Source organism: Mastomys coucha, unplaced genomic scaffold, assembly GCF_008632895.1.
Source record: "Mastomys coucha isolate ucsf_1 unplaced genomic scaffold, UCSF_Mcou_1 pScaffold5, whole genome shotgun sequence".
Lineage (NCBI taxonomy): Eukaryota > Metazoa > Chordata > Mammalia > Rodentia > Muridae > Mastomys > Mastomys coucha.
The window spans coordinates 25,009,312-25,025,430 of NW_022196911.1; the positions used below are offsets into that span (position 1 = coordinate 25,009,312).

Below are 16,119 nucleotides of genomic sequence, written 5' to 3' on the forward strand. Positions count from 1 at the left end.
AGAGAGACCATGTCTCTAAATAAATGAATAAATAAATAGGTACACAGTACCTGAAAAACCATACCTAAAGTTGTCCTTTGTTCTCCACATACATTTTTACACACATTCACAAGCACCCTTCCCCACATACATGCACACCCCACTAACACACAATCATACACACATATATACAAGCATACATGCAAGGAAACCAAAGAACACCGGAGCCTCAGCTGTTTATATGTGGAGAGACCCTCTCCTGCAAGAGCTGATCGGCAGTCACTCCCCAGAGCTGCCACCTCCCCAGTGCTTGCCACCTTCTTCCTCACCTTGTCTAAGTCAGGCATCTGGACAAGATTTTGGACAGCTTTAGGTCTTGAATTGACCAAGTGCAGACACGCCCACTAGTGCTGGCCGAGTGAAGGCTGTCTACTGGCAGTCTTGAGGGCTTCGTCCTTATCCTGGAGTAATTCTGGTGCTCTTCGCTCCCTGGGAAGAGGCCATGGAGAAAACCCAAAGCTAGGATGGAAAATTTTTTAAAAGATTTATTTATTTGTTTTTATGTGTATGAGTACACTGTAGCTGTACAGATGGCCATGAGCCATCATGTGGCTGCTGGGAATTGAACTCAGGATGGCCCCGCTCGCTCCTGCCCTAGGATGGAAGATTTGAAGAAACCAGAGCAGATTCTGAGTTCGAGGCCAGCCTGGTGTACAGAGTGAGTTCCAGGACAGCCAGAGCTACACAGAGAAACCCTGTTTCGAAACAAAACAAAACAAAACAAAACAAAACAAACAAACAAAAAGAAACCAGAGCAGAGAGTTTTATGGGAAGAGAGACCTTAGAAGGGCCTATGAGGCTGGCATGTGTAAGGGAGACCTGGGCAGGGAAGCCAGAGAAGGGCCTGCTGCTTAATCACAAGCAAATGAAAGGGGCTCTCACAGGGCAGACCTAGAGTGCTGGGGACTTAGAGGGCATGGTGAGGGAGTAACCCCCATACTTCACCGCATTGAGTTGTGAGCCATGTTTAGGACAGAGCAGGTGCCCCTAGGGAGTAGTTGGGCTCTAGCTTTTGTTTCTGGTAAGGCTTGGTTGGGGTCTCTGGGTCAGTGGAGAGACACACTAAGTGGGTGGACAAGGCCGGGCAGGGCCCCTCTCACCACATCCTTGTCATCTGCCATCTTGGGATGCTGGAGGAGGCTGGGAATGAAGCATATGTCCTAGGATCTGCTCCTAACTGGGATATGTTTGGGGTTGGGCCTAGAAAAGCACTGTGCCCACTGTCCCCTGCCCCCGCCCATCCCCACTCACTGTCAGTCCTCAGACCCTGGGAGAGTGGGACTCTGCCCTTGTGGAGGCACAGAACTGCCTGCCCCCAGGCACCTGGTATCTATCTTCCTGGGAAAATCAATAGCTCCAATATGTCAGCTCTTAAGTGGAGCTACAATAAATTACCCTGCCATTAAGCCCACTGACGGCTACCGCCGCCTCTGCCTCCCATTAGTGAGACATTAGACTTCCTGTGAAGTCTCCCTGTGTGCTTTGCAGTAATGAGCGCTGAGGTGTTGGTTATATCCCTGAGGGGCGCGTCAGCGGCTCCACACACAGTGTGGTGAGACATCACATCTTGGAACTTCTACAGTAGGGTTGCTTCTTCCACAGATTCCTGGTCAGGCCCCTGTAGCAGAGCCTACCAGGGAGAGTGGTTCTTCGAAAGAAGTTTGTTAAGGAGCAGGTGGCTGAAGAGCAAGGTCCGAGGCTTTTCCCTGGATCAGAGCTGTCAGGAGCAGGATGACGAGAAGGTGGTGTCTGTACCGGTTGCTGGGTCCTGTGACTGAGCACCATAAACTTGGTGACTTAAACAACAGATGTGTGTACCTGGAAAGATGGCTCAGTACGGAAGAGTGCTTGCTGCTCTTAGAAGGACCTGGGCTCTATTCCCAGCACCCACATGGTATCTTACAACTGTACCTAACATCAGTTTCAAGGGACTCAGTGTACTCTTCTGGCTCTGTATACACCAGGCACACACACACAGAACACATACATACATACATACATACATACATACATACATACATACATTGCAAAACATATACACATAAAAGAGACTCAAATTTCTTTTGTTTTGTTTTTCAAGATAGGGTCTTTCTTTGTAGTCCTGGCTGTCCTGAAACTCACTCTGTAGACCAGGCTGGCCTTGAACTCACAGAAATCTGCCTGCTTCTGCCTCCCATTTGCTGGAACTAAAGACATGTGCCACCACTGCTGGCTCATTTGGTTTTTTGAGACAGAGTTTCTCTGTGTAGCCCTGGCTATGCTGACATTCACTCCATAGATCAGGTTGCCCTGCCTCTGCCTCCCAGCTACTGGGACTAAAGGTGTGTGCTACTACTGCCTAGCTTAATATTTATAAAAATTTTAAAAGGAGTATTCCCAATGGTCTAGAGGTCTGAAATTTCAAATGCTCCTTGCTACAGTTTGGAGAGATTATTTCTGGTCTCTCTCCCTCCTTCTGTAGCTGGGGCAGGGTGGAGGGGAATCCTTGGCCAGCGCTTCCTAACATCCTGGGACTTTCCTACTTCCGTGTGCCTTGCCTTCTCTTCTGAAATGGCATTCTGAAAATCCTGACAGTGGATTTACAGCCTCTTTTCACCAGTATGACACCTTTGTAAACTATTTCATTTGCAAAGACCAAACAAGGTGCCAATCTCGTTTTCAGGCGTGGGAACACTGTTCACTCCAGTGCAGCAATGCCAGCCCTAGGAAGATATGTGATTGGTGTGTTGTGTGTGTGTGTGTGTGTGTAGGTCCCATGTGTGCAGGTGCATGGAGACTAGAGGTGATGTTCCTCAGGAGCCACTCAGCTTGTTTTTGAGATAGGGTCTCTTACTGGGACCTACTAGGTGACCAGAGAGCTCCATGGGTGACTAGAGAGATCCCTCTTTTCTGAATCCCCAGAGATGGGATTACAAACATGCACCACTACCTAGAGCTTTTTATGTGGCTGGTAAGAGTCAAACTCAGGAAGAGTGATTCAGCAAGCAAGAATCACTCATGCTTGCAGGGTGAGCACTTGACAGATTGAGCCACTTGTCTTGCCGGTTCTGAAATGTCTCTTTCTGCCTCTGATCTGAGACAGTCATTGAGACTGAGATGGGCTCATTGATCATTGTCATAGGTGAGCCCACCCCAGGGTAAAACTCAAAACTCTTGTTCTACCTCCTTGTTCTGGTCCCATGGGCTGTCCTGTGCAGCGTGAGCCTGGCTCCCCTATAGTATCCAATCAAGGAAGCCTAGTTCCCTTTACATTTTAGCTCCATCTCCTTCTGGAAGCTCCCCCTGGCCTGCATGTTACCTATAGTTAAGGGCCTGGGTGCTATGAGGTCCTTACCAGGAAAGTGGTGCAGGGTTCTGTGATGGAACAGGTGGGGTGGGGCCCAGGGAGGAGGACCTGGGTAGACAGGTGCCTCTGTTGACACAGCAGCTCTTAGCCAGGGTCCTGGGTTGGGCCTCTCTGTTGGGCGGGGGGTGGACTCGCAGGTGTTGCTGGGCTCCAACATCCCTATCATTGCTCCTGCTCTAACACAGTGAGAGTGCCTTGGGCAAGTGTGAAGCTTTTCCCATTAGTAAGTGGGCACTGGAGAACAGCATACTCCAGATCACAGGAGGCTCCTGATTTTGTTCCATCCTGGGCTAGATTACAGCTCACAGTAAGGGAATTTACCAGGACCCTCTCTTGCTCACAAAGCAGTAAGCATTCAAAAGCTAGGGTCACCTTCAGGATGACAGACTGGGTGTGCTGCCCCAGGTGGGAGACCTGGAGCAAAGAGAGGGCAAAACCAGGCCACAAGGTCCCAGCCTTCTTCACCTGCAGGGAACAGGGTAAGTGGGTTTGCAGGCTGCTCACAGATCCTGCAGTTGGAACAGGTGTAAATTTCCCCCAAAGCTTCTGGATCTAATTTATTTCAGGTCCCTATTTCTATGCATGCAGAGTCCAAGTCCTGCCCTCCAGCAGAGGAGTTTCAAGTGAAGACAGGACAATTGGGCTGAGTTTTTGTAGCTGAACTTCATGTCTTCAGGAGGCAGGTTGCTGCTCTGTGAGTTGTGTCTCCCCTCTATGCCACCTAGTGAGGGCACCCTCTACCTTGTTGGAGTGCTGTGTAAGACTGGGCCTCACTCTAGCAGGAATGTCTATGTCACGAAGAGTCAGGGGCTCAAGGGTCATTTTCCTGCCTAACTTCTCCATTTCCATGCTCTGGTGCCCTAAGGTACTATCTATCTCCTGAGCAGAATAAATCATAGGGACTCTGCTGGCCCAGAAAGGATCCCAGGTTTTCTGGGACTCACAGCCATCCAGCCCATGAGATGGAAAGGTGAGGGTTTTTTTTGTTTTTTGGTTTTTCCAGACAGGGTTTCTCTGTATAGCCCTGGCTGTCCTGGAACTCACTCTGTAGACCAGGCTGGCCGCGAACTCAGAAATCTACCTGCTTCTGCCTCCCAAGGGCTGGGATTAAAGGCGTGTGACACCACTGCCCAGCTTTTTGTTTTGTGTTTTGGTTTTCTGTTGTTTTGTTTTTGTGTCTGTGACTAGTTTACAGATCAAGAACAAATTCAGAGTGATAGTCATTAGTGGGCCCTGTGGTAAGGCCAGGTGTAATATAACTCACTCTAGCGTCTACACAGCATAGGTATTAAGAAAACATCGTTAGGGCTGACCCTGGGTTTTTTGTTTGTTTCTTTAATTTTGTATTTTAAATTGGGTTGATGTCAAGCTGGGTAGTACAAGCTGGCTTGGAACCAGTGATCCTCTTGTTTCCGGCTCCACAGTGTTGGGATTACAAGGTTCTCTGGCTGATTCTGAAAATGCAGTGAGCTTCAATTAGCTTCCAGCTCAAAAACGCACACAGGTAAGCTACGGAGTGTAATTTCAGTATCGCCTTTCTGTATAGCCTATGGTCTATACAGAGCCATTTCCATTCTCCCTGAAGGCAAATGAATTCTGGGGACCTGAGATAGTCTAGGTGGAGGTGATGTTTCTACAAGCCTTTTTAAGGGGACGGCCGGGTCGGGCCGGGCGTCTAAGGCGCGAGGGCTTCCCACCTCCGGGCCTGAGGGCCCGGATGAAGCGCTAAGAATGGAAGACGCGCTCCTGGAGAACAGGGACCAAGTCCCTCCGGGGCGACGATCCTGGAAAGAAGCCAGCAGATACCACGAGTTCTCAAGTCTGTGGGCGTCGTGGGCATCACACCAAACAGCCCCGGTCCAAGCTCTTCCGAGAGCCGAGTCTGCTTCACCTTCAATCCGCCGCGCCGGCTCAGGCCTCTAAGGAGGGGCTGACCGTTTCGGAAACCCTTAGGTCGCCCTGACCGCCATCAGGGCGGGGCCCGAGACGGAAGAGCTCGGAGAGGAAATGCATCATTTCCGTTGCGTGGCTGGACTCACGTCTTGCAGTCGTGAAATTTGATGTGAGGTTTGGCTTCCGGTTTTGTGCGACGGAAGTGACGCAGCAAGGTGCGCCTCGGCGTGCGGGTCGAGGTCACTATGAACAGTGTCCTGTGCTCACGGGCTGCGGGGTGAGGGCCGAGAGGTGCCCGTGGGTGAGGGCGGGAAGCGGCCGTGACTGCGAGACGCTTACTGCTTTTCTCTTTCAGAGCGGTTCGGGCTCTGCGGCTTGTGGGCTGGGCTTCGCGAAGCTTGCATCCGCCGCCCCGTGGCCCGTCTCCGGCTCAGCCTGCAGACAGGGAAGAGGAGGAAGACCCCAACCTCCCAATCCAGTTTTCCGGCAGCAAAGCCACCCCAATCCGCTGGACGGTGGAGCATTCCCTGGGGAAGCAGCAGCAGCGACCCTGGTGGAAAGTGCTGCCGCTCGCCCTCACACTCGTGGCTTTGGTCATATGGTGCTATCAGAGGGAGGAGAGCAACACGGACCAGTGGTTGAGCCAGGTGTTGGAAGGGAAGGACGAGGAGGACGAGGAGGAGCCGGAAGGTCCTCCGGAGGAGCTTGAAGCTCCAGCCCTCCACAGGGCTAGAACGTAACGTGGTGCGTGCTGAGGAGGGGACTAGGCAGCCGTCCTTCCGTTTTGTCGTCGAATTTGACGGTTTCTGAACTGGTTTTGCTCATGTCCTTGTTGCCTAAAGGACTTGGATGGCGCTCTTGGCGCAGAGACACTAGAGCCCAGCACAAAATTGGAGACCCTGATCTTTGCCGAACACCAATGCCCAGTGATTACGTCCAAAGAACTTTTGAGGTTCATAGAAAAGGTTTTAGCTGTTCGTACAGCTTAATCATGTTTCCAGAGCTGCTCTGGTGGACATGTTAACTGCAGAAGTGTAATGAGCTGTCGTGTGTGTGTGTGTGTGTGTGTGTGTGTGTGTGTGCACCATCAGTTGAAGCTATTTTAAAAACTTGCAAATGGAAAATACATTTGGTAAAGTCTAATGAACTCAATTTCCTCACCTCCCCTTCCATCAGGTGGGTTTTGGTTTGTTTGTTTGTTTGTTTAGACACATTCTCCCCATATAGCTCTGGCTGGCCTGGAACTGGCTATGTAGATAAGCCTTGCCTCAGACTTAGATCAGCCTGCTTCTGCTGCCACTTTTTTTTTTTTTTCTGCTGCTCTTCATTTCTACTTGAGAACTTAAAACAAAAATTCGACATAAGTGGTAGTGCATGCCTGTAATCTCATCACTTATGAGACTGAGGCAGGAGGATCCTAAGTTTAAGGTCTGCTTGGGCTACATAGAGAGGCCCTGTCTTAAAACAAACAAACAAACAAAAAATCATTTTTCAATAACAGTGGGTTTTTTGTTTCTGTCTTTTTACATTGTTGCACATTGAACCCATGAATCTTTTGTGCTAGCCTACCAGTGAGCTCTATTTCCAGCTCACATAGAATAGGTCACATTCCATGTAGCAGTTTCTCATGCTTCCAGGCGGATAACTTCTCTGAAGTGATGTGGGCAATTGAACTTAGGAGCAGAAGAAATGGGCACACATACTACACATCTGCTTTGTTGTTTTCTTTCTTTTCTTCTAATTTTTCAAGACAAAGTTTCTTTTTTGTTTGTTTGTTTTGTTTTGTTATTTGTTTTTTCGAGACAGGGTTTCTCTGTATAGCTCTGGCTGTCCTGGAACTCGCTCTGTAGACCAGGCTGGCCTCTGCCTCCCAAGTGCTGGGATTAAAGGCGTGCACCAGTAGCCTCAGCTGTCCTGGAATTCTGGCTGTAGCCCTGGCTGGCCTTGAACTCAGAGGCGGAGGCTGCCTCTGCCTCCTGAGTGGTAGGATCAAAGGCATGCACCACCAGACCTGAGCCTGACATATCTGCTGTTTTATTTTATGGAGTGATAGGAGAATAGTGATAGGAGAATAGGTTGTTAGCTGAACATTTATTTTATTTTATTTTTGGTGCCATGCTTGTCCTATTTCCCAAATAGACAGTAGCTTGTGTTTGTCTTATTGTTTTCAGTCTGGTGAATTCTCTGGGTGAGTGCCCAGTAAACATCAGGTAGGGAGTGGACCTGTAAATATAAGCCAGCTGCACATACAAGATGGTAGACAAACTGTTGGGCAGAAAGAAATGATTAAATAAAACATGTTCTTTTGAGGGAGGAGGAGTTAACCTAACAGGCACTTAGAAAATTAGATTCATTTTATGTGTATGTGTGTGCATCACATGCATGTCTGGTGCCTATACAGGTGAGAAGGGTGTGTCATTTCCTGGAACTGGAGTTACAAATGGCTATGAGCAACCATGTAGGTGCTGGGAACTGAACTTGGGTCCTTTGGAAGAGGAGCCATGATTTTTAACCACTGTGAGCAATCTCTCCAGCCCCAATAGCCACTTTTGTACACTGTAGCTGTACAGATGGCCGTGAGCTATCATGTGTGTGGCTGCTGGGAATTGAACTCGGGACCTCTGCTGGCCCCGTTCCCTCCTGTGTAATTTACTGTAGCTGTCTTCAGATGCACCAGAAAAGGGCATCAGATCTCATTACAGGTGGTTGTGAGCCACCATGTGGTTGCAGTCAGTGCTCTTTAACCGCTGAGGCAGCCCTTTTTGTAAGTTCTTAAAGGTAGAACAGTAACAGCTTCAATAAAAGGACACTTCTGGTCCTTATGTGGGTATTACAGGTAATGAGTAGATCCGTTGAAGCTAGTTTAAAAACTAACAAATGGGCCCGGCAGTGGTGGCGCATGCCTTTAGTCCCAGCACTTGTGAGGCAGAGACGGACAGATTTCTGAGTTCGAGGCCAGCCTGCTCTACAGAGTGAGTTCCAGGACAGCCAGGGCTACACAGAGAAACCCTGTTTCGAAAACCCAAAAAAAACACAACTAACAAATGGAAAATACATAAAGTCTAATGAACTCCAATTTCCTCACCTCCCCTTTCATCAAGTGGGTTTTGGTTTTTTTTGAGACACAGTCTCCCTATATAGCGGAATAAACACATCGTTTGATGAGACACCTTTGCTCATGTCCACAGTAAAGGTTGTTCAGTTCTACCATCACTGCTATTTGCTCTCTGTCGAATTTATGGAGCCAGCTCTGCTGTCTGACAGGTTCCTTAGGTTGTCTTGTCTTGTGTGTTACTCCAAGCTGGAGTTTGGGATTGATCTAGTAAATAAGTCCTTTAAAATAAGTTAATTTCAGGGTTTGTGGGCTACGGAGAATGCTCAGTGGTAAGTGCTTGGCTAGCATGCACATGGCTCTGGGATCTACCTCTAGCAACCAAACCAAGCCAAACTCCCAAAAGTTGTCAACAACTTTTGTCAACAAATGTCATATGAAGAAGTCAGTAATCTACCCAGCAAGTGGTAATTTTACCTTACTAGTATTTTAAAATATAGTTTACATACGTGGACCAATCTCTCTCTGATCATATTTTAGATCGTATTCCTGGAAATGGAATAGATTTTCTGTAACCCTCCTTTCTGAACATCACTTTACATCCATTCCTTTCAGAACACTTGTGGCTTTGCTACTCAGACTTTATCCATCAGAGCACCTCCGCTGTTAGCTGTGGTCCCTTTTCTCAGTATTTACAATGTCTCATGCCACAGTTACACACTAGTGAATGCTAGCCCTGGGTTCTCCCGAATTCATCCTAGTACTTGCTGAGCCCCACCCCCCACGTGCAGTTACCATTCCGTGGATCCCAGGTCGCTGATTCCTGACCACCCTGTACATCCTTTGCCCGATGGGCTCATGTGGCAGCCTCTTACTCTGTGTTTGTAAAAAAGTGGCTCAACAGGATTCACACTCGGATCGTCCTTAAGTTCACAAATTTAATAAAGGGGCGACCATCGCCACAGTCTTAATTATAGAGCTTTTCCAGCTAAAAGAAACCTGTGCCCAACAGCAGCCCTGGACGCAGAAGCCCTCACGGGGACTCTACACCAACGGGCGTGTCCTGCTTTGCGCCTGGAACTTGCTGCCCTGGTGGGCCGGCAGAGGCTGGGTGTCACTCCAGCCGCACAGCGCGCGTGGGCGAGGGGTCGGCGGGGGCGTGGCCGGCGCGGCGTGCCCGGGGGTGTGGCCGGCGCGGCGGGGGGCGCAGGGGGCTCGGTGCGGGGGGGAGATCCGGGGGCGCCGGCGCGGCGCATGCGCGCTGCATTGTTTTGACTGAAAATGCCGTCGGTTTCGAAAGCCGCGGCGGCGGCGCTGAGCGGGTCCCCCCCGCAGACCGAGAAACCAACCCACTACAGGTCAGTGCCTGGGCTGCCGTCCATGGCCTTCTGGGCGCCGCGGCGCAGAGCAGCGGCCCGCGCGCGCCACGGGCCCGGGTGTCGCCGCTGAGGGTGCGCCCCGCCCGCGCCCCCGCCGCCAGCCCTTGCGGGTCACGCTGTCCGGGCGCGGGCCGCCGCCTAAGGTGGAAGTGGCGGCGCCCAGGGTTTTCGGTGACCCCTGGCTTGGGGGCTGGCTGGGCTTGCTCCTGGTCTCCGGCGACCCCGCGCGCCAGACTGGAGTCTGGGGAACAGCGCCTGCGTTCGTAGCTCAGGGCCGCGCCTGGGCTGGAGGTGGGCGCGCAGCCATCCGGACTCGGGCAGTGGCCGCCTGAGCTTGAGAGGCGGCGCCCAGGGTCTGGGGTGACCTCTGGGTTGGGGGCGGGGCCGCACCTAGAGTCCTGTGGCCGCCTGGGTTGTGAGCCTGGGGGTCGTTTCTGCGGCGCGAAGAGGGGTTGCGCCTGGTGTGGGCGGGTGGCGCTTGCAGTCCATCTGGAACCTGTGAAGGTAGTCGAGCGGGAGTCGGGAGCCCGGGACTGAGGATTGAGAGGTGGCTCCAGGGGTCAGGGACTAGAAGGGGGCGGAGAATGGAGTGTGTAGTTCTATAGAGTTACCTGGGATCAGAATTGGTGATGGCCTGCTAGGAGGAGGTCTATGCCTCGTGTCCGGGAACCTTCCTTATCTGGGGACTGGGAAGTGGAATTTGGGCTCAGGGACCGGAGAGTCTGCCTGGCTGTCTGGAGTTTATCTGGTCGCCGAGTTGGGGAGTGACACCAAGGGTGGTGCTTTGAAAAGAGGAGGGTACCGGGCCATGGCGTGTGGGGGTTGGGGGGTGGCGGGGGAGGCTTCGTGTCTGGGACCCTGCCCCGCCGCATCCCAGGGGCCTCCAGCCGGCGGCGGCTGCGGCCCGCAACGCTGTTTGTCTTTTTAGGTATCTAAAGGAGTTTAGGACAGAGCAATGCTCCCTGTTTTTGCAGCATAAGTGCAGCCAGCACAGGCCGTTCACCTGTTTCCATTGGCATTTCCTAAATCAGCGTCGGCGCAGACCGCTCCGACGACGCGATGGCACCTTCAACTACAGCCCAGACGTATACTGCTCCAAGTACGATGAGGCCACCGGCCTGTGTCCCGATGGTGATGAGTAAGTGGGGCTCCGGTGGGTGGCTCCTGGTCTTTCCTCAGGACGGGTGTTGACTCTCTGATCAACAGGTTTTTGAGGTTTCTGGCTTTTGAGATAGGGTGTCTTTATTTAGCCCTGGCTGTCCTGAAACACTGTATGTAGACCAGGCTGGCCTCGAACTCATACTGATACCTGTCTTGGCCTCTTTAAGTGCTGGCGTTAAAAGTGTATGCCACACTACACTGGTCTCTTTGGTTCTTAATACTCACTGCCTGTAGAGGGGAACCTCATTTTATTCAAGACTTCCAGGGGTCAGTAGAGTATGTGTGCTTGAGGGGTTCCCCGTTTGAAGACTTTTCCTAAAAGATTATGTATGTGTGTTGTAGGGGAAAATATTTGATGATTCAAACTGATTTTGATTCACTTCCCATCCTTATCCCATCCAATGCTCTTCTTTAAATTGGCCCATGATTTGCAGCTGTCTGATTTAAAATGGTTTTGTGTGGTCAACTGTAAGCGTGCCATGTGTACCGTGTAAGTGTGGGATGTTTCTTTGCTGCTTATTTATGTATTTTAAAGAAGGGTAGCAAACTGTTATTCTGATAAGGTTTGTGAGATGATTTTGCTCTTTATTATTAATAATAAGGTGTTGAATCACTGGAGCCGGTGATCTTGCTTATGCAGGCCAGGACTCTAACAATGAGATACTCTCAGCTCATTTGTTGTTGGTTTGTTTTTTGTTTTGTTAGGGTAGGAAATTTGTTTTATTTGCACATTGTCACTTATGTAACACTTTCGGATTTTAATAAGTCAAGGTTTTGTTTGGGTTGGTTTATATTTTACAAGTTTCCTAATGGTGTTATGAGCAGATGTCTTTGCGTGCATGTGTGTGTGTGCTTATGTGTGCAGGTGCAGAGTGTGTGGTTGCTCATGCTCCAGTGCGTACACATACGATTAGAGTTCACAGGTTAACCCTACATATTGTTCCTGACCTTGTTTGAAAATAGGGTCTCTCACTAGCCTGGAGCTGTTTAAGTAGGCCAGGCTGGTTGGCCTGCCAGCAGGTGCCAGGGGCCACCTGCCTCTGCCTCCTTAGCACTGGGATTACAAGTGTGCGCCACTGTGCCAGTGTTTTTTATTGGTTTTGTATCAAGATTCTGGGAATCAAACTCAGGTCTTTACGATTTCAAGGCAAGTATTTTACTGACCGAGCTCTCTCTCCAGCTCCAAACATCTTGGTTTTGAAATAATGAAGACAGAGGAAGTCCAAGTGAGACTTTGTGTTCAGAGGGAGGTGGAATATAGTATCAGGAGGTGTTAAGTTCTTCCTTTGGGCAGTTTGGGGTGTTGGAGTAGCTTCCTGTCCTGACTTGGAAGTATTGGTCTGTCTTTTTTTTTTTTTTTTTTGCCGCTCCCGTCCCAAACTCCCTGTGTAGCCTTGGCTGTTTTGGAACTCACTCTGTAGACCAGGCTGGCCTCCCGAAACACAGATCCACTTGCTTTTCCCTCCCAAGTGCTGGGACCAAAGGTGTTACCACCACTGCCTGTCAACAATGTCTGTCTTAAAGGCTTGATCTCTTGACACTTTGGAGGGATCTAGTGCCTGTGAAATTGTCATAATAGCCATATAGAGTTGTGCTGCTGGTAATTATTTTTTTTAATTTAATTTTATTTATTTTATTTATTTACTTGTTCATTTTTATTTGTAGAATGGGGTCTATATCTTTAGCTTCCTCAGTATCTAACTATGTAACTCTGAATAGCCTGTACCTTGCTGTATAGACCAGGCTAGCCTCAAATTCCCAGAGATTGCTTACCCAAAGGTATTCACCACCATACCAGGCTTGCTTTGTTTTGTTTTGTCTTTGGGATTGGGTTTCTTTGCGTAGCTCTGGCTGTCTTGGAACTCAGGTTGTTGGCTAGGCAGGCCTCAAACTTACAGAGACCCTCCTGCCTGTCTCCTGAGTGCTGGGATTAAAGGCAAGCACCATCACTGCCAGGCTCACTGATCTTTTTTCAAGATTGTATTTTTAATTTCGTGGGTGTGTACACATGTGCACATGAGCATTCAGAACCCACAAAGACTGGAGGATCTGATGGCCCTCAAGTTACAGATAGTTTGACTTACTCAATGTGAATTCTGGAAACTCAACTTGGATCAAGAGCAGTGCATGGCCGGGCAGTGGTGGCACACGCCTTTAATCCCAGCACTTGGGAGGCAGAGGCAGGTGGATTTCTGAGTTCGGAGGCCAGCCTGGTCTACAGAGTGAGTTCTAGGACAGCCAGATCTATACAGAGAAACCCTGTCTTGAAAAACAAAAAAAACCAAACCAAACCAAAACAAAACAAAAAAGCAGTGCATGGTCCTGACTACTGAGCCATCTCTCCAGCTTTCACAGAAAGGTCTTAAATGTATATATAGTTGCTATTAATGTAGCTTGAGGGCCAAACTAGATAAATAGTATAGCCTGCTGAGCTTCAGTTACAGTGTTGTAGAGTCAACAATACGGTTTAGTGGGCAAGAGCATTGGCTGCCAAGCAAAGTTGACTTAAACTTATCTCAGGAACTGCATGACGGAAGAAGAAAACTCATACAAGTTAACCTCTGACTTCTGTACATATGCTATAGCACTAATGCATGTTTGCACATGCATACGCACACACGTACTCTCTAAATACATACAATATATTTAGTGTTAGACGTAGTCTTTGTGTGGTCCTGGCTGTCTTGGAACTCACTATGTAGAGCAGGCTGGCTTTGAACTCAGAGAGATCCATCTGCTTCTGCCTCCTACATGCTGGATTGAAGGCGTGCGACCACAGCTGTGCTACATACACCCTCTTGATCTGGCTCTTTTGAACGTGTCCTTAGAAGACAGGTGACTGTCTGGCTGAGGCCAGGCTCTGTTCCTAGTTTTCCGTGTTCTTTTGGTCACTTGGGGCCGCTGCTACCTGAGCATGGAGCAGGAATACACGAGGCGAACGGCACCAGCCCTGCCTGACCTCATCCTACAGTGCGGTCTGCCTGCAGATAGCTCCTAGTATTCCCCAGTGATAACTTTAATTTCTAAAAATAAAGCATGTCTTGGGCTAAAGGGTTGGCTCAGTGGTTAAGAACACTTGCTGCATTTCCAGATGACCTGGGCTCAGTTCCCAGCACATGGTAGCTCATGCCCACGTATGACTCCAGATCCAGGGAATCTTTACACTCTACTGAAGTCTGCCAGTGCCAGGCACACACACATTATACAGATAAGCATGCAGACACAACACTCAAAACACATACAATAAAATGAATCTAAAAAGAAAAAAAAATCAGTCATTTCTGAGACACTTTGTGGTTCTGAAACTCGGTTGTCCTGGTATTGGAGCATGTCACAGCTGGGCGTCTATAGTGTGTCCGTTCTTAATGGAATGAAGTGTGCTGCGCTGAACATCAACCTACAGCTGATCCTCCTTAGCTGTGTACAAATGGTAATTAACCACATACAGTTAGACATGTTACCTGACATTCTGTGTATCTGATATTTAGTGTAAGATATGTCGTAGGGAAGATTTTTGTTTGTGGTTTATCTAGAGCACATGGAATGATTTGCCCTCAGGAAGCATTCGACAGGCTGCCTCCACTGGGAATCTCTGCTTAGTAATTACTGAGGACTTCCCCATCGCTGCACATGTGCAATGGGTGGAGTTTTTCTTATTGAATTGCATCTTCTGGCTCATGTGGGGTTGCCATAGAAATTATAAATTAGATTGTACCTTCCAGAGCAATGGTGGTGGAGTTTTCCCTTTATTTCAGGGTTTTGAATTTATTTTATTTTATTTTTTGCATAGTACTACCAAGCAATTAATAAATATTTATTTTAGTGCAGAAGTAGAACGCAGGTCCTCAAGAAAGCTAGGGTTAACCTCTGAGCCACATGCCTAGCCCCACAAATCCATTATTTTAAAACATCACCATTTTCAGAGTAAAGCCCCTTTAACCAGTGAGTGGTAGAGTGAGCACTTGGTTATTCTTGGTGTGGGCTCAGCCCGTCCTGGGGCTCCGGACCTGTTCCAAGAGGGCAGCACTGGAGCATGTGTCTGTGGCCCTCTTCTATCCTCACCCTTTCCTTCTGGCTTTCCTACCTTCCCTGAACTCAGTGAGCACCTTCTCCTTCCCTCTGTCATCTCTCCCTATAGAATCCTCCCTCTTCTCTCCTGTGGACACACCCTCTTTGGGAAAGCTTGCTGTCCAACAGTCTCATGGTGAAGATTCCCGACACACTCTTTCCTGGTCGGAGCTGCCTTAGGGTTTCATTGCTGTAAAGACACCATGATCAGGCAAAGAGAATTGGGGCTGGCTTACCGTTTCAGAGGTTTAGTTCATTCTTGACATGGCAGGAAGAATGGTGGTGTGCAGGCAGGCATTGTGCTGGAGAAGGAGCTGAGAGTTCTACATCTTGATCTGTAGGCCACAGAAGGAGACTGTATTCGTAGCTTGAGTGTAGGAGACCTCAAAGCCCACCCCTACTGTGACACACTTCCTCCAGCAAAGTCATAGCACCTAATAGGGCCAGTTACATTCACTCTTCCACAGTGGCCACCCTTGATGCCTCCTCCCATGATTCCCATTTAGCCTGTCCTTTGATAACTATTGTAGCCCTAAACTACTCCACTATAGGGTTTGATGCCAAAGGGTACTTCCTGCTTCGTCCTGCCCTGGCTGACAACTTGGCCTTTGTTCTGGTGGGCATGACCTTTTCCCAGGATGGGCCTTGAATGATAGCTCTGGGTCATGTGTGGTGGGCTTTGCCCCCATAGGAATTGCCCTTCAGGCTCCATATGGCCTGGTTAGGTTGGTTGGCTAACTGGAGAGTGGTAGGTCTGTCTCCCAAGCCCATTAGGCAGCATCTAGGGCAGGTAGTAGGGTTACATTCATATCTGTGCACAGTCAGTGTCTGTCACCCCCAGTGACAAAGCCCTGTCTCCTAATCCCTTTTAAGTAGTGCTATTCCCTGATGACAACTTGGTCATTCAGATATATGAGTCTGTGCAGACTGTTCTTACTCAAGCCTCCACTCTTGGTAACTTGCTGAGTTTCCCTTTCTTTCTTTCTCTCTTTCTTTTTTAAAGATTTTACTTATTTATTATATATAAGTACACTGTAGCTGTCTTCAGAGACACCAGAAGAGGGCAACAGATCCCATTACAGATGGTTGTGAGCTACCATGTGGTTTCTGGGATTTGAACTCAGGACCTCTGGAGGAGCAGTCAGTGCTCTTAACCGCTGAGTCATCTCTCCAGGGCGGGG

The 16,119-nt window shown here is 49.2% G+C and overlaps 2 protein-coding genes and 1 long non-coding RNA gene across 5 annotated transcripts in view; 2 read left to right on the forward strand and 1 right to left on the reverse strand.

Annotated features, from left to right (window-relative positions):
* Positions 1 to 4,699: 4,699 nt before the first annotated feature.
* Positions 4,700 to 5,733, reverse strand: LOC116077231. Its single transcript, XR_004113192.1, has 2 exons — positions 5,083 to 5,733; positions 4,700 to 4,839 (listed from the first exon to the last, which is right to left on the reverse strand). It is a non-coding gene; the product is annotated as an uncharacterized LOC116077231 (long non-coding RNA).
* On the forward strand, positions 5,475 to 6,443 carry CUNH16orf91 (chromosome unknown C16orf91 homolog). The gene is made up of 2 exons (XM_031351620.1): positions 5,475 to 5,555; positions 5,634 to 6,443. The coding sequence occupies exons 1-2, from the start codon at positions 5,524 to 5,526 to the stop codon at positions 6,016 to 6,018; spliced, it is 417 nt and encodes a 138-aa protein (XP_031207480.1). The 5' UTR covers positions 5,475 to 5,523; the 3' UTR covers positions 6,019 to 6,443.
* A 3,116-nt stretch (positions 6,444 to 9,559) lies between these two features.
* Positions 9,560 to 16,119, forward strand: part of Unkl (unk like zinc finger) — a 44,928-nt gene continuing 38,368 nt past the window's right edge. For 2 of the 3 annotated variants that reach the window (XM_031350784.1, XM_031350785.1), the window contains exons 1-2: positions 9,560 to 9,688; positions 10,638 to 10,847. In XM_031350784.1, the coding sequence (XP_031206644.1) occupies positions 9,612 to 9,688; positions 10,638 to 10,847 (287 nt within the window). In that variant the 5' untranslated portion in view covers positions 9,560 to 9,611. The remainder of the gene's footprint in view (positions 9,689 to 10,637; positions 10,848 to 16,119) is intronic. The other variant, XM_031350787.1, reaches the window with a different exon arrangement.